Consider the following 18,541-nt stretch of genomic DNA (forward strand, 5'->3'; position numbering starts at 1 on the left):
CTTTTTTGAAGTCCAGTGTCCTTATTCTGGTGCTCTCCTTCCCTCCTCACCCCTTGGATTTTGAACTCTTATCATTTCATGGTCACTGTCACTCAGGTTACTTTTGACTTTCACAGCCTCAACCAATCCCTCCCTGTTTGTGAGCAGCAAGTCAAGAAGAGCATCCCCCTTACCTCTCTACCACCTGAATCAAAAGTTGGTTAGCTTGGTTTTCCAGTAAATGAAAATAAAATACTTGTGAGTAAATCTCTGAAATAACGATACTGCATTCAGTTATAATGGGCTTTAATAACCTTGACACTTGGGGGGAAAAGTCACAACAGAATCTCCACTGCTGCTGCTGTAGTCTAACCCCTGTAAGAACCGAACAATCCATTATTACAAAGCTTTCATTAGGCCAGGTTAGGGCTTATAAACTCGTAACTCCACACCATTAAGAATTTGGGCAAAAGTCTTCCCTGCATTTTAGAGAGAAAAATGTATGTTCAATATTGTATGGAAGCATTTGAGCTATTTTGCCAATTTAACGATTCTATATTGTTGCTTGTAAATTATCCCAAACACTTAAGCAAAAAGAGTGGAAAAGGTTTTATATAACATTAGATTGCAACATTTGAGATTTAAGTGTGAAATTGTGACCCTCTGGGTATTTTTCATATAGTCTAGAGCAAATATGGCTTAACTTTTCAACTTTAGCATAAAAAAGAGCTGCCTATATCCTGTTCTGCACCAGTTGCTACATAGCAAGAACTGAGGTTTATCAAGTTTGTGGTAGAAAATTTCACAGTTGCAAGAGCTCATGAGCCCCAGGGTGACCTGTACTTAAACATGCTAAACATGGGTAGCCTGTAGATGTTTGTGTTATTTTGTTGTTGAATGGTGTGGTTACTTAGTGGAAATTTTTATACACTGAACCAGTTACTGCTAGTTCAGAAAAGGCAGGTTGTGGTCAGGGTTTGTGATAAAAACAAGGACAGTTAAACCGCAGCCTGCTGCATATTCCACCACAATATAGTTAAAAATGATAGCTAATGGAAATACCAACCAAATAAAACTGCCTGAATAACATGTACACAGTACAGTAGTACTTTATATTCTACAAACAGTACCTTAATTTACAGTGTGCTGAGGTACATTAGTAAAGAGAATAAATCTTTACAGCAAGGATAGAGGGACTGTCTGAAGCCTACAGGCAGGCATACTCCTGCTTCAACATCATAGTGTTATTATATAAGGTTTATACCCTTTCAGACTTTAGATTACTTAATTGTGAAGGCAAATATCCTCAAATGAACATTTTACATCCAAACAGATACATGCAGTGCTATAGAAAATATGATGTGCCCAACCTGTTATGACCTCAGGTCTAACAACAGAAAAACTATTAGCTACATTGAAGTAAAAGGCAAACAGTTATTCAGAAATGATCATGTACATATTTCACCCACTGCATACTCATTATAGAACAGAAAATATTGATTGTAATACTATGAAAAATGAGGTCAGATTGTCCGAAGGGAAGCCTGTGGTATTTCTGATACAATTCTTGAGAAACAGCATTAGGATTCATGTTTGCCATTAAAACACAGTGGAGTTGCTCACATAGAAAAGAAACTCTTTGGGACCCACAATGTCTTTTTGCTCTGTATTTGTACAGCACCAGGTGCAATTGATCCATTTTTAGGTATTACTGTATTATAAACAAACTAGAAAGCCATAATAAATTCAAATTTTATTGTCAAAACATTATTTCAAAGTACATATTATGAGTAACAATCCCAAGAACTCCACCACCCAAAGAAATGCCTTGTGCAAACTCTGGATGAAAAATATTCTGAAAAAATAAAATATTCTGACGGTTGAGAATTGGGGGAAAAGATGCTCTTTTTCACTTCAATTTTTCTTTCTAGCTAGTGACATGAGTCTATTGAAACTAGTTCTACCACCTCGTAAGCCACTTCAGAGTAAAGCAGTGCCATCTACAGCCATAGGAGGCTGGATGTTGTGCACTTGTTAAAATTAACAAATAGGGCAAGATATAAAGCGAGTATTGAAGGGTTAATTCAATTTTGGGGTAACCCATTAGAGAGCTCTTAAGGGTAGGTGTTCCACATTAAGTCCCAAGCTGATCACCTGAAAAAAAAAAAAATCACAGCAATGGCTTTAGTCTTCTTGATTTCTCTAGCTAAGACACTGAAGAAGAGAATAAAAACTGCCACATTTACAGTGAAGAATAGTACCAGTCCCTCAACTTTTTTTTTTGAAATCTCGGCTTACTGTAATATCTGATGAACAACTGCAACAGATGGACTTAAAAAGAATGTGATCCATAGTGTTTTGGTATTAATGCCAACATTTTCATCAATGGTGTTAAATTTACACTGGAAAATGATGCAGGGCAACATTAACAGTGATTTATACAAAATGTTGAGAATAAACAGCATAGAAAAGATTAAGAAGAAATGACTGAAAATATAAGGTGTTTTCTGTTCTTTGTACTAGACTGAAAATATTACTTGTGAATGTTAACTGTATTTAATGACTGGTTTATAAATGTGACCACCAGAAAGCAGGGCTTGGGTTCACAAATCTTTCCAACATGTTACTTTATTTTTCATTCCCTCCTGCCCATGTAAACCCCATAATTTGTGAATAAACCTAACTTATGCAACGCCCCCCTTACCAAAACTGAGTCATGTCTATCCTCTGCAATGAAAACAAACCTGAACCAAAAAGTTTATCAGAATAAATACTTCAAACACCTTCTATGTAAACAAACGGGATTCTCCTGTAGCGCAGGCTGCTACACAAAGAATTATATTAACCTAACACTAGACTGTATCACAGTGGGAAAAATTAAACCGACTTTTACATCTTTCCTATCAAATCTATGCAAGAACAAAAGTCAGCGTTAACTATTTGTTGCCAAACAAGTGGGAAGAGACAGCCTTCATCCAATAAGGGGGCAAACATATTAGAACAGGACATTGTCTTATCAATGTTTTGCTTTATTTTAGAAACAGTGCATATATCCATTTAAAAAAAGAAAAATGAATGGAGTTAAAAAAGCAAAATGTAAAATTAGTGACAAAACTTTTAACAAAGTAAAATAATTTCATCTAGTGAATTCAATCATTAAATATATTTTCATCATATAGAAGTTTTACTTCAATATATTACAGATCTACTGATTAGGTACACAAGCACAACACTTTCCATTAACTATCTAGTCATTAGAAGATCAACTTCAATAATCATTTGAATACATTATGGACGAGTAGTTTTTTCATATCAGCCGTGAGGCAGCCTAATATACATGTGTGAACAAGACACAGGTTTGTGAGGTAACAGTACATGGGAATCACTCCCATTACTTTCTAATTAATAAGTTCTTTTGTTAGCAGTTCCATCAGTAAGTTAATTACAGACACAGTCATTACAGTTTCAACATAATCACATTCCTGGCAACTTCTCATTTAGATTTTCACTCTGTAACAGATTAAACAAATCAAGATGAACAAATGGATAATTTGATCCAAGATGGCATCAGAGAAGGAACAGACTCAAAAGAAAAGAGCAACAACTATTATTAGTAACATAAGCAGAAATAAGCTATGAAAAGAATCTCAAACTTCTAAGATGCATTCCTCACCAGTTTGAAATAATGTAGTCATTTTTGGTACAAACAGTGCACAGGGCAGGACATGTCTAAAAACCAGAGAAATAACTCTGTTTCTCTAACAGGCAATTAACAAAAAAGGACCCTTGATATACAAATGAAATAACTTACACTGAATTTTAAAGACAGGATGACAAACACAGATTACAAACTGCAAAAATCAAACCCTCTCCAAACAGTATTTTGCCTCTCTATTCTTCTATTAAAAAACCCCAACCTTTTGACTCTTCTTTTGAGATTCTAAACCCAACTAATGTCTCATCTTCTATCTTACCCCTCCCATCATAGGGCTCTCTCCCTTTTTTCCCCCCCAAAAGAGATCTTTTAACTCTGTGCCCATTTCCAACCTTCCTGGTGAGCAGCAGAAGGAATACCAGGGGTTCAACAGGTTTGCACACAGAGCTAACTCACTTCCCTTTACACTGCTCTATAAACAGTTAGTTCTTAGACCACAATCCAGTTAACTAATATGCCTTGACCTCATGAGTAACTGGCTCCAAGGCAGAAGACAGGCCTAGTCGGAGCTAATAGGAAGGTCATAATTGAGACCCTGAATAGCCTAAAAAAATTGCTGAACAGCATTTGCTAGCAGAGAGCGCAACAAATAAAAACAGGACAGTTTCAAAATTGTTAACCCAGTGGAATTTTCAAGCTGTTTCTGGTCATAAGGCCAACTTTCATCAGGCTGACAACCTCAGTGCTAGCACAAACAACTGACTTTCTGCTGGATATACAACCCCTAGTTTGGGAACTGCCATATTAACTATTCACATAATGGCCAATTCCCAGTGTGCAAAGGGAATGAAATTAAAATGAAAAAAGAATGTTACATGCAGGATGCATTTTCCCTAAAGCAGCACTTGCCTGCTCTCTCATATTTGCTATACAACTGGTTTTTCACTATCCTGTTTTTCTTCAGATTCTTCATCAGATCCTGAATAGGAAGGAAAAAAAAGGGAAATTATTTATTTTGTGAAAGTAGTATCCAGGACCTTAAAATAAAGATGCTATTCAAACTGCATAGGCATTTTTTCCCATTTTACTTTAGAATATGTAGCTTGTTATTAACCTTTACATTTTTAATAGTTCATAAAACATTAGCTGATTAATAATCACTACCTCCCATCCTCACCATGTCATGTTGAACACTAATAGTGTTTTAGACCAGGGGTGTCAACCAGGGGTACACGTACCCCTGTTTTATACTATCAGACCAAGCAAAAATGTAGTATGATCAGAACACAGTTGTGTCCACTGTTGGGAATTTGACAATTTTTATACAAAAGTTAAATGATTTAACCAAGGCCAAAGGAGGAGTCACTATCGACAGCAAGACTGGAATTCAGAACACAGTCACATACTCAACTGACTGCATCATACACATCGATAATTACAGCATCTCAATCTACCAGACATTATCAGAAGAAGCATTCATGAAGAATCTAGCTCCTTGCCTCAATAGCACAAATTCACTTGGCAGAAGCTTCTTTTGCCAGCACCACATAACTGCTCGGTATGTCTCTAAAGAAGAATTTTCCAGGGGCTAAGAATTTATTCTAAATCCATTCCAAACTGAGATTAGCAACAGTTCTAAATTTATGCATGATTAAGGAGATTTTTTTTTGTCACCTCAAATTAATGCTCATGAGTTTTTTGCAGGATACTTCTTTAATCACCTTCAAGTTAATTTGAAAAAAAAAAAAATAGTTAACAACATGAATGTTGGTGCCCACTGCTGGAAGCAGAAGACACAAGGCAATTTAAAATCTCTAACATTTGCTTTCTTGGACATCTAGACTCTGCAGTCTAGTATGCACATCAGACCTTTTACATTTCACTTCAAGAAGTTTAAAATGAGAGAATGAGATCAATTCTAGAAGCTAATTAACTGGAGGTCTTCCTCACAATTAGTCTCGTTTCAACATCCCCCACATAAACTTTTCATTAGTGATCTTCTGCCTCCATTTCTGGATCTCATCTTTTTGCCTTTACTGTCAAGACATGGCACACAACTGAGTAATTGTAAGGTAAAGACTCACAATGCATCAGCTGCTCTGTAGCAACTCCTGATGTACATGCTCTTACCCAGCAGTGTAACTTACTGTGAGCTGGCTTTCTTTTATGGTTATATGAGCAAACAGACAGGCAGCTGCAATACAGCAGATGACATACTAGAACTGTGAGCCGTCAGCATTGCTTGCATGTCCCTGCCCTAATATTCTGGCATGTACAAGTGAAATGATTCAGCTGGACATAGCACCTGAAGCTGAGGTAGTGATGCCCCTCAGCTCCCATGGGATGTCTCCCATGCCAATTAGTAAAAAGAAGTCCAGTCTGGGGCAGAGTTTCTCAACCCACAGGTCACAACCCTAAAGTGGGCCGCAAGATATATGAAAGGATCATGAATAACTTTATAAATGGATCAACAAACTTTAAAAATGGATTCTCCTTTAAAGAACAAAAACATGGGAAATAGTGGCTTTTCCTTGCAGGCTGGCAGTTCCAGCCTGCAAGGGGCTGCTTGGAGCTCCCCAGGCCTCACACCCCTCTCTGCCCCCCACACTGGGGGCAGCAGGTCAGGAGTGGGAGACACTGGGTCAGGACTGGCCATCAACATTTATAAATGGGTCCTGGTACAAAAAAGGTTGAGATCTACTGATCTAGGGATTTGAGTAGCTCAGCCAATGCCATAGTATCAGGAGAGGTAAATCTATTAGTGAAGTGAAGGTACCATCTAAGTCAGGTAAGGATCAGCATAGGAATCACTCATCTAAATGAGGATTTCTTTGCCTCTCCTTCATCCCTACACATCTGGCAATGCCCGTAGCTAGAAAGAAATTTCTCTCAGCCTCCGATCCAGCCCATGGGAGCATGCATCTTAGTTTTATTTTTTCCTGTGAGAACCTCACTTGATCGCAGCAACGAAAAAGCTGTTTATGATGAGAAGTGCCTGGGAATCTTACTTTGGTTTTGTGCCAACCAGTTTAAAGCCAAGCTGCAGACCTGGGACAAGAGTAGTGCTACATATTTTCACATGAAATCTGTAGTAAAAAGTAAAACCCACAGGGTCTGGAGGATTTTGTTTCTTACCAAACTACCAAAAAACCATGAGATTTTCTTGTTGCGTGGTGTAGCTTAACTGCCTCCTGAATGTTGAGGTTTAAATTATAAAATAACTGTAAAAAAAAAAATCTAACTGTTATCAGGCTGGTTTTGCACCTGCTACAACCGTAATGGTTATGCAGCAATCTTTAGCCACTTACTGGAGATCGAAATACCGTAAATGAAGCTGGCCCGTTCTACTCAAACTGGGCATTTTTTTTCTTTTTCTTTTTTATAAATACACTAGTTTAAATCAAATTCCATCTTCCAATAAAGCACCTTCTAAATAATATTTCCTATTTTTTAAATGCATTTATAAATGTTTTTCTGATCGCCTCTGGATGTTTAAGTTCATTTTGGCATGCGAGAAATTGACTGCACACGGAGAGGGTGAAGTGACTATACACAAAGCTGTAAAAAATGCACAGAGCAAACCAATAGGAAAAGACCCCCCACCTCACATACCTCTAGAGAGGTATTTATTCAAAACCTCCCTAGAGTGCTGTAGCTAAATATAAAAACGATGTTTTGCATGACCCTTGAATGGCATTTCTAAACTATACTGTATGGCTTCTCTATGAATTTACAATATGTATCTAAGGATTTTAATTAAAATGTTTTCTTTTCTATATCTACAATCTCCCTTCTCTCTTTGTAGTCTTAAATGCAAATGATCAGAAATACGGTAAATCACCTAATGTTAACACTGGTGCTGCCTCTATTATTTCTGGATACACATCTATCTTAAATTCATGGCATCACTACAGGATGGATTATCATCATCATTCATCATGGAACACATTTGAATCCTGGTCTCTGATTCAGTTTTCTTTCTTCACAACACAGAATTTGACGTTATATCCCTAACGTAGTTTCTATTCTACTTGTGTTTTTTGCCAAAGATTAGGTTATATCTAGCAAATGACTTCTGCTAATATTCTTCAAAATCTGCTGAAAGCAAGATTAGACAAAAGATCACACTTAAAATATTTTCCAGTTTAAATTGCTCAGAAAGTACATTTTCAATCAATACGTCTTCCAGTGACCATACTGTTATTTATAGTTTACAGCTACCCATGGGAAATATTACAAGTTTATTTCAAAGCCAAGGAAGTTGCAAAGGTACGGTAGCAGAAAACTGGTTTGTTCATGTTTTGAACTGTTATGATGCCTCTTATCACCACTTGACGGCAGTATAGGCAGACACATTTTTATTCTGCTATGACATTTTAGCAGACGCCTTTGCTTTACTTATTCTATTTATTACATTTGTAGTGTAACAGCATGTCTTCTTAATTATCTCTGCACTCTCGTTCCTCAGTGATAGTATAAGCTCATCTCCATATGATACATAAACAGCACTGTTGCTAACAGCCACATGGAAGAAAAAAAAACTAAGTAATCACCAATACTGAGTAACAATGAAAACAGATTTGACCCTGTTTTTAAGTTGTCGCTTTATAAAGGGATTGCAATTTTGGCATTAAGATTGCTGTTTTTTACTACAGGTATTTTCACTGCACAAAAGGTTATTTGGTTTGTGTTGCCTAGCTGATTCTCTACATACAGACCTCTCTCAGGAGCTGTAGTATCTAAGAACTTGGAAGCTAAAAGGAACACATATTAACAGCTAGGTGGAGCTGTTCAACTGGAGATGTCTTTTGAAGACTGTTTAGAAAGATGAAACAAAATCTTCTTTTCAGTGAGGAATCCAATCTAACCTGGACTATATACTATTATCTCCAGGGATCCATAGCCAGAATTAAGATAGGTCAAAATGTCCCCACTTCTACCATTTCTAATGGCAGATTTTAAGGTGTCATAAATGTGGACTGACTGTCAAAATACCTCTAGAGTTGTAGACTCCTTACCATGCCAAGAGAACCCTTGGACCCTTTCATTCAAAGAACAGATGCAGCTTTCCTTACTTCAGGAATACACCCACTGTACTACAACCAGATACGAGACCTTCCCCCATTATTGTTTCTCTACATTCAGATACCCTGTCTAATTTAATAGTCTGGAATATACCCAGAGAACCACAAGAGATCCCAAGGGACAAGCATGGAAGAAGAGGACTGCCACAGAAAGGACCAGTAGGTAGCAAAGAGCAGGGCTGAGACGTTGCTAGCAAGTCTTAACTAGCTATTTGCACTTGTTAACAGTTAAAAGTGATCCAAATCCCCGGTTGACGAGCTCCTCTCAAGAAGCTAAGTGAGATAATTCTGGGTTTTTTTCTTCTGTAAGTGAACACCCCTAAGGACAAAGCTATGAAGGGTCCCTAAACTAACTGTAAAGTCAGGAGCTGAATTAGTCTATAAAAAAAATATTGCCAACGTGAGTCTTTAAAAGACAAACTAACAAGACATGACCTTATCTCTAGTATTCTGCATATTATGTCAGCACTTTACCTGCCATCCTCTATATCCCTTTTTAAAATATGAAAATCTCAGCTGTATTAAGAGTAGTTCTCTTCTCCTAAAGTGACTAATCTGACATGTAGGGTTCAACATCTGTGTCTCAGTACTCCAAATGAAGCTGTCTGGGGCAAGCAAACTCATCTTTTGATATGACTGTATAGCTATTTGTTTCTGGTTTGTGTCTTCCTACCTTGACCTGACCATGGTTTACTGAAGATAAAATTGACATTAGCCTCAACAGAACTCAATTCCTTATATGCATCTGCAAAACTTTGAACAGCACTAAGTTTTCTAGCAACTGAAAAGCAAGAAAGGCCACAGTCTCAAGTTATGATTTATGTTAAACTTGCTGTCCTTTGTTTCATCAATAGAAATGATGCCTTATGAGGTTCCATGACACTATGGATACAAGAACCAAGGGCCTCAGCTCTACCACTAATTATTTTATACGGTTCTGTTGAGTTTCCTATCTGAATGCTAAGCTTGTGTAACTAAACATATTTAAGAATCATATCTATATAAAAGATTTTATTTCCGTCTCTTCACAAGATGAGGGAATCCCATAATTAATGTCCAACTGACTTGAGAAGTATTTTAAAATGTATTTTCATATGGTGAAAAATATATTTAAAAGGTGATTTTGGGGGGCAATGGATAAGTCTCAGATTTCTGCAGTGTTACACTACCGTACAGGTTTTCACTTGCAGATATCTTTTTAGGTATTACATAAGTAGGATTAAGAAAGAAGTCTGAGTTACAAATGAGTGAAACACATCAAAAGACAGATAAAGACTATGTTCTCTGCAGCAAAAGCAAAAAAAAAAATCTTTCTTGACATACAGGGTTAAATACCATCCGTGTTAAGAACAAGCCAAAGGAAATTAATACCAGTAGACAGTACTACCAGCATAAAAATTCAGAGCATAATTACCTGCTACAGATTCAGGTGGTGAATAAAATTGCCCATCAGGCAGAAGTCCAGGCTGAAGAAGAGCTGCTCGCTCAGAGGCATCTTGGGCCAACAACAGCCCTAAAAAAAAAAAAAAAAAAAAAAAAGCCTCAATAAAAAATGAACATCACTATTACCTCTTAGTGTCTTAAATTCAGATTGACATTACCAAGATATTTCTATGCCAATCTCTGTAAACTGGGCTACTATAACAGTTAACCCTCTACAAAACACTTCATGATAACTAATACCACAATGAAAGACATCAAGCTAAAAACCAGAACTCTCCAGTCATATATATTATTTGAGCACTTTTCTTTTTCTATGGTATAAAATGTTCACTCCATTTGGTGATACCATAACTCTCCTAAGCAATGCCTAGTTTGGGGAACAAATTTAAGTCTTAGTGTAGGAAGTACCAATGGGCTTGTTACTGAAGCAACACTGCTACTTGTTTCACATACACTTACACAAGCCTCAAATCACAAGCTCTCGAAAAGATAATAGGACTTTAAATCCATTACTGTAGCAAAGCAGGGATGCTCCGTATGGTTGTATTTGATACTTAGATTCTCATGTCCATACTTTATCCCGTCCCAAAGAAACTGTCCGGGATTTCTCTCTTTTTTTTTTTTTTAAATTTTGCCGTCACTGAAACTATACAACATATGGAAGTGACTAACACAGACTGTAATAATGGGAAACTGTGTAATCAGAGTTGTTGAATCACCTAATTTTCCATCTCAGCCACCCATTTCCAGACAGCAATTTTGCCTTGCTACTCAGCGCTCTAGAAGGCGACAATCAGAAGACACCAAACATTAGTGGTAAGAGGATAAATTGCAACTGTAATAAATTTTCACAAGGGAAATCTACAGGAAAATAAAAACAAAGATGGAGAGGAATTACAAATGAGGCAAGGAATGTTTAAAGCTCCTTCAGTGTGTAAACCTCCAAAAGTAAGCAACTCTGCATCTGGAAGGACCTAGTACATGGGCTCTGCCTGTACTCAGACATATGACTGATCTGAAAGCCTTACAAGGACGCAGCTTGCATTAAATGTTTCAGGATTTTTCTCCAATGGGGTGGAGGGGAGGAGGGAAGACATGTCTCTGAATTGGATCAAACCAATTTTATCTAAGTGGTTAGTTCACTGGTGCATACACATGTATGTACATGTTCCTAAGGAAAAAAAAATGAGAAAAGCTTTGCTTTAAGTTAAAAAACTATTTCTCCATGCAACACATTATATATAAAAAGAAATCACATTACTAGATCTGGAATTATGGAGATTTAATCTACACAGTCACAAACAGCTGCTATTATAGCTAGATAATATCAACAATGAGTTATTGTAACTATAAATATTGGAATAAAGACTGAGGGAGCATCCTTAATTGGATGCCATTACGCATCCAATAAGAGAGCCTGTTGAACTGTCTCAAGTAACTGCAAAACTGTGCGCTACATGACAGCAGGCAGTCTTTTCTCTGAAAAATACCAGTAGCTCAAATAACAGCCCATTGGACTTTGAAGCAAGCGAGTCCTTTAGAAACCTATATAAACTTCATTACTTAACAACACGAAACATTTCTACACCTCCCTGCCTGTCATCTGACACCACTGAGAAAGAAATCCTGTTTGAGCTACACAACAAAACGCAAGCTCACAAAAAAATCTCATGGACCTAGGGGACAGTTTGCCAGCTTCTGCTTCCTCTGTGCAAAAATGAAGTTTATTTCCTACATAGGACTTTTTCCCATCTTGAACTTCCCCTTCGCCTGATGAAGGGCACATGAGCCTGAAAGCTGGCAGAAAAAGATTTTTGGGTTTGGGGGTTTTTTTGCAATTTCCCAGTTGGTCTAATAAAAAAGGTGGTATTTTGGAACCAAGAGTTCTAGATTTTTGCATTTCTTTAGAAATCTAGGCATTAACTAGATGTTTCAACCCACCAATACTGAAAATAAAATCTTTTGTTTTTACAATAATTTTTAACCACCTGATATGTGAAACCTACATGGTTTTCAGGTCAAGTTTTTTCCTGACCTATGAATATTCAACGTAAAAATGTACTAAAAAGAATTGGGCTGCTAATGTAAAAGTTTCTGGTTTTGAGTTCAGTGGATTGTTTCCTTGCTGATACTTTTTGCAGCTTCAAAAATAAGCAACTCATATACAAAACTTTCTTTTTATAACAAATGTCTTGTCCCTTCCTCATATAGAATAAATGGAAAGTTATGAAAAATTGTGTTAAAATTTCTTCTTAAAAAAGCAAAACCAAAACCAAAATCAGATCCACTAATTTAATAATAACGTTTTGGATAAGATTTCTACATACAAAAAGGTAGCGGGGGGGGAAAAAAAAGTGTCAGATTTGGTGTTCCAGAGTGACGTCATTTGGTAAGCAGTACCCAGGTTCCATTGATGCCATTATTAGGATTTATTGATCTAGCAAGCAAACGTTCCCTTAAGATATTAAATGTTTTAGACCAAACTATCTTCTGATGCAAACATGGAAGACTCAATATAACCTGCCTCAACCCCATAAAAATTAAAACCACAAAAGTTCCCTAGCAAAAACATCTACTCACTCCCCACCCTATCTTATGCAATCAATTAGTGTTTTGCTTCATCAAAACAATCAGTACAACTCTTCTGCCAGTGAAGGTACAAGAGAAAATGAAGGCAACAGTAGTAACTACAGGTTTCCCTCGTTTTATGCGGGTTCTGTAGGTGCAAATTTGCTCTTATGCAATGACCCTTTTTATACCAAAAGTGTCTTATACGCAAGTTAAATTCATTCTTATATGACTGGTGTGGTAGAAGCCCGCAGTCAGCTGCTTTATGTGGTGCACTGTGCGAGTGATGCACACCAAAATATAGTCTGTGTGGATCTGTACTCTTCACTCATTATCTGAGACACGCATTTCTGTAGTTGCCATCCCCATTCTGGTAACATTCACCACCATCCTGTGCTTGTGTGTACTGTTGGCTGTTGTAGAATATCAAAACCGTCTTGTAAAAGTGGTAGAAATGGGTCTGGGGGTCAGTACAGTTGAGGTCTTGGAATATCCCTATTTGTTACATTATAAAGTGGGTTCCCTTTATGCGAATTCAAATTATGCGCTGTTTTCCAGAAACACATGTACAGCATAAAGCAAGAGAAACCTGTATTAGAAATTAAACTTACTGTTTTCTTCTTCTGCTTCTTGTGGCAATACTTTAAAATCCAGGAACCACGTTTCTATCCAGGCAAGTATGAAGGATATGATGGGCAGCACATAGCCAAAAGCACCTTGAGAGAACAGCTTGGGAAAAAACAAACACAATTTTACAGAATCCCATTATAAAAAAAAAAAGAATGTCTCATCAATTTAGATCTGAATATATACCTTTGAGAGAATTACTTTTGCTAGTAAAAAGGCACTGGTCACTGCTGTTGTAAACTGAAAGAAAAAAAGAGAGAACATTAAAACTGAAATATCAACTGGAGATTTACTTTTTCAGCTATGACATGTTATAATTATTGACTGATCGATCAACAGAGGTACAGAATCCAAATCTCATTAAAATTTGCCCAACACTTAGGAAAAACATAGTTTTTCTCTTCATCCCAGCCTTACTAATGGTATTAACTCAAATTTGATCGTCTAGTGAGGACAATTCCCCTGAATTTGGATACCTTCAAACCTGAGAGTACTTGATTGCTTTCACAGAGCAGAGAACAAAGTTTAGAAACCGCACATACAGTGATCGTTTATATGTTCAGATATAATTCCCTATTTGTCATGCAATTTTTACACACACACACACTTCAGAACAAAAATGCAATCCTTTCATTGACTTTCCAAAACGCATTTTAACGAGATACTATGTACTATGTTTAAAATTAAAAGCTTTATTTTAGAAGGTGAGAGGGCTGATAGTTGAAATTGGAAGAGAAAACATTTTTGTAAAAAATTAGCGATCATGAAAGTGATGTGTTAACAGCATTCATTTGAGCTGGGCATATTGCAAGAGATGTTTTGCCTGCAGATGACCAAGTATTTCTTTCCTGCAAATGACCAAGTGATACTAAATTGTCTAAACCTGTGGTTTTCTGAAACACACAAGTGGGATATAAGATACAATTAATATTTGTTTTGGAAAAGCTCCCAAATGATTTTTTTGGTCCCCAATGAGGAACGAAACCTTGGTACCACATAGCCCCATAAATAAAGTTAGCTATATTTCATTTGCTTGACATATTCTAACACTACACATAATTAGAAGCAGCAAGAGGATTTTGAGATGCACTCATTTTAGGACAGGGGGTCGGCAGGCAGGGAAAACAACCAGTCTCTCAAACGTAGCTACATTTGCTATTGGGTTTATGGGGTAAGCTGGCAATACACCCTTACTGAGCCAAGGTACTGTGTAGGGCTCAGAGTCAGCTTACTGTAAAACACTGCACATTCATGGTTTGAAAACATTTTATGTAGAACAGCCACATTTGCTTCACTCTAATCCTAGCACAATGCAAGGGAAAAATCATTTCTTGGATACGCAGCACAGTGGGCCAGCAGTATGCGCATTATTATATTATAGCCTGCAGTATCAACTGTAATCCACCATGTGGGTGGAAGAATGAGTCAGAGCAATTAAACAGTGTTAAACTTCCCCCCTCCTATCCAGCTACAGAAATAGTTACAGTAGAGATTACTGCTCCAAACCACTGGGGAAAAAAAAATCACTGTCTTATGACTGTCAAGCATAAAGCAAGATGGGTACAGCTGCAGATATCTAAAATCTGAGTAAGGCAGTAGCGAAAACAATAGGTGATTTCTGGAGTTTATTACTGTCATTTGTAATTTGCAGGTATAAGTACTAACTTTTGTCTTGATAAACTGTTTTCTTTCCTCCTTCATACTTCCTATTTTCAACTGCCAAGTTGGGGAGCAGGGTTTTCAAAAGCTTGTTTTACAGGAAACAAATCTGGTGTAATAAGGGGCTATGAAGTGACAGGGCTGGCACAACAGCAACTGGTGATAGCAATGTAAGGGGGGAAAAAGTCAACCTACTCCTTTCATTTGCATATCAAGAAGGAATTTGGAGTTACAATTCTGCAAAAAGCATAAATGGTTCTTCTGAAACCATCACTGTACTCCTACTAGTGTGCTCCCAACAAGAACAATACCCTACTGCCCCCATAACACTTGTCTGTGTACCTGAAAAATCTTCCAGACTCAGACACCTTTGTTTGGCAAGTGACCATTGTGTATTGACTTAATTATAGCAGAGCATCCAGCTGATTCGTAACAAACAAACATTTGGAGGCATCTAGAATTTGTCTATATTTGACCCACGTCTGGTTAAAACTCAGTTATGCTTGTCTACTACTCACAGCTATTGCCCACCAATGGCGCAGTCTGCACATTGCATATGCAAGTATTAACACCTTAAACCGAAAGACCGCCAGTAGCTATAGAGAAAGGAAAAAATATTGGTTGGTTAATTCAGAACATGTAGAAAACACACAAGATTCAGCTGTCTAAATATACTGAATAGACTACAACCTGGTAAGTTAATTTTTAGGAAAAATATTGAACAGTATGGCTTTGCAAATGGCAAAACACAGCATTGAATGGATCTATTCATATGCTTAAATGCTTATGTAAGTATATGAAACATCGCTCATATAAATTAAATCAGAGCACTATACAGGTAGACTTACGCTTACATATGTCTCTGCAAGTTGGGGACCACAATGGTAGCCGTATGTAGTTAACTTACCCAGTAATGTTAGATTTTGAGTAAGTACAATTTAAAACTGCTAACAGTACAGATGGCAAAGGAAGGAAGAAACATGTTTATACAAATATTTCTGCACTTACAAAGAACGTAAGAAGTTTGCTGAAATATTCATGTCTTATAAGTATGCATATACTGCACTGTCATTGATCACCCCTTTATGAGTATATGTGCAAATATGATTCAATATATTCTTGCTGTCAGAAAGAGCATTGTACCCATTTGAAGAATGGTAAGTAATTCTTCCAGCACTCCTTGAAGGTAGATAGTTATGCACAGTTCATAACTAAAAATTTGAGGCAGAGAGTTTACAGGACTTGCCCATAGCCAAAGAATGAGCCAGGGGCAAAGGAATGGTTAGAATTCTAAATTAAGAGAGTCATTGCATTCATTTCTGTACTCATTCCCCAGAACAACTATGCTAGGTCTGGCATCTTCTGTTAAAATGAGTTCACAAAAGAAAAATGCACAAAATGGGAAATAAGCAAATAGTTAAGTTCAACTATAAGCTAGACTAATTTAAGCTGAACAAAGAGGTCTTTTAGTTTTCTGGAACTAAAGATATTGCAATGAGTTGTTGAAAGAAGTATGATAGAACAATGTGGCTTTCTGGCAAAAAACTTGTCACCCCTCCCTGAAGGCATAGAAACCAGCTACAGTGTGGAAAAGGTGGCAAATTTCTATACCAGTTCCACATCAGGCAATTCAATCTGTATCAAAGGATTGCTGCATCAGCAATTTCTCTCTCCAGGCTAGCAAGACATAAAAGCTCCATAAAAGGATTAGGGGCCAGGGAAAAGGACGAGCACATCCTGCAAAGAACACAGGCCCCAAACCACAAAACAACACATTCACATACTGAGATCTGCAAAATTCTTGCAATGAAGAATGTCATCTCCATTGTCCCCCTCTAACCTGGCCACAAAGCTACAATCTCATGAAAAAAAATCAGAGAAAAATAAGTTTCCCCACTTAATACATGTACGCCAATTTTAGAATAGCAATTTTGCTGGGAAAAGATGCATGTGGTACATAAGATAACATGTTAAGTATCGGAACTGCTGCTTTACCTTCCACTCTGTTCAATGGGCCTGTATGCAAGTATGTAGGTGGAAGCAGGATCATTATACTTTAAGTAATCCATATTTTAATGCATCATGAATCTAATTTTTTAGGAAAGTTTAGAGAGACCCATTTATGCTGAAATGGGTAAATTTACAGCAAACTTTACCTCTGCAGATATACATTATTCTGCACGCCACCTACCCCTCACTATCAACCATCTATTTCACTGGCATGTACCAATATAAGAATATAAAACCTAACTGAAATTACTGGAGCACATGTTCCTCTGGCTTAAATTATAAGAGAATCTAACGCTTACACAGTACCCAGATTAGGGTATAACAAATGCTAAAATGTCTTGGGGGCAGGGGAGGGGAATATCCACACTTTTGTTATTTTTCAATAAACTGTGAAACAACAAAACACTTACAAATATATCAAAATATGAAGAATAGTAGTCATATTGCAGGACTTCCTTCTCTAAAGTAGTCTCAATGCCCCCATTTACCTAGAAAGGAAAAAAAATACATCGTTTATAACTTTAAATTGGAAAATTACTGAAATTCAAACGCTTGCATAAAGTTACTGACAGGATCAGACTCCTCAGAATAGATTGAAAACAGCCAACTGGCTGAGCAGGAAGCAGCCTAACATCAGTATGTAACAACCAAGAGCTAGGTCAACAGGAAACAATAAGGGGGCAGGGATGAGTCTGAAATTCTACCTCTCCTGGGACCTCAGTGATCTTTACTCAAGGCTTCAAAACAAATATCCCCATGCATTCAGGACCCATAACATGAGCAGTACTCAATTTTTTCTTCTAAAAGATAGAGGAGATGATGGCTGCGGTTGTCTGCCTCTTTATGAAAAGAACGACTGGTTAGAGCACTCACCTGGGATATGGAACATCAAGCTGACATTCTCTTTTCTGCTCAAGGAGAAACCCACATGTTACAATTCCCAGGAGAGTGCCTTAACCATCAGACTAATAAGCTATTCTGGGTAGGGGCACTATCCACTCCTAATGAAGCGGTATTACCCCGCAGAAAATTATCTGGGATACACTGGGTAAGTGTTTCTGTACTGTATTGTAGCTAAGCAGCTAAGGCATTCACTAGGAGTAGGAGTCTTGTTTTCCGTACCCTGTTTCCAGGATTATTTTTCGATTTTGACTTTCAACTGTGTAAAAAAAGCCAACATAATGCCTTAAGAAACTATGGGAACAAGTGTGATAAATAAAATGAGCGTTTCTGAATGGGTTGCTTTTGCCAATTGAACATAAAATATCAGTTATTTAACATACCTGCTCACTGATGGCACAAAAAAAATTCAAAAGATATTTTTGTGGAATTTGTAAAAGCATTTACATGGTACTAGAAGCAATGAAACCATGCAAGCCCCCTTCGTTAGCAGCTTGTTCCACATCTTCTGTACTGCTATATAATTACCAAGCACAAAATTTTAAAATTATGTTTATCCACCATTTTACAAGACTGAAATCCAGAATCTAGGTTTCTATATTCTAATTATTTCACA

At 37.2% G+C, this 18,541-nt stretch overlaps 1 protein-coding gene across 6 annotated transcripts in view; it reads right to left on the reverse strand.

Annotated features, from left to right (window-relative positions):
- Positions 1-1,715: 1,715 nt before the first annotated feature.
- The window catches only part of STARD3NL (STARD3 N-terminal like), a 45,541-nt gene continuing 28,715 nt past the window's right edge, over positions 1,716-18,541 (reverse strand). For 4 of the 6 annotated variants that reach the window (XM_090050107.1, XM_090050104.1, XM_090050105.1 and 1 more), the window contains 6 exons: positions 17,436-17,513; positions 15,534-15,611; positions 13,543-13,596; positions 13,341-13,458; positions 10,133-10,231; positions 2,988-4,613 (listed from right to left, as the gene is read on the reverse strand). In XM_090050107.1, the coding sequence (XP_089906233.1) occupies positions 4,561-4,613; positions 10,133-10,231; positions 13,341-13,458; positions 13,543-13,596; positions 15,534-15,611; positions 17,436-17,513 (480 nt within the window). In that variant the 3' untranslated portion in view covers positions 2,988-4,560. Of the gene's footprint in view, positions 2,134-2,987; positions 4,614-10,132; positions 10,232-13,340; positions 13,459-13,542; positions 13,597-15,533; positions 15,612-17,435; positions 17,514-18,541 lie in introns of those variants that run through there. The other 2 variants (XM_090050110.1, XM_090050106.1) reach the window with 2 other exon arrangements.

The sequence above is a fragment of the Crocodylus siamensis genome, chromosome 5, assembly GCF_052110815.1.
Source record: "Crocodylus siamensis isolate JL-2025a chromosome 5, ASM5211081v1, whole genome shotgun sequence".
Classification (NCBI taxonomy): Eukaryota; Metazoa; Chordata; order Crocodylia; family Crocodylidae; genus Crocodylus; species Crocodylus siamensis.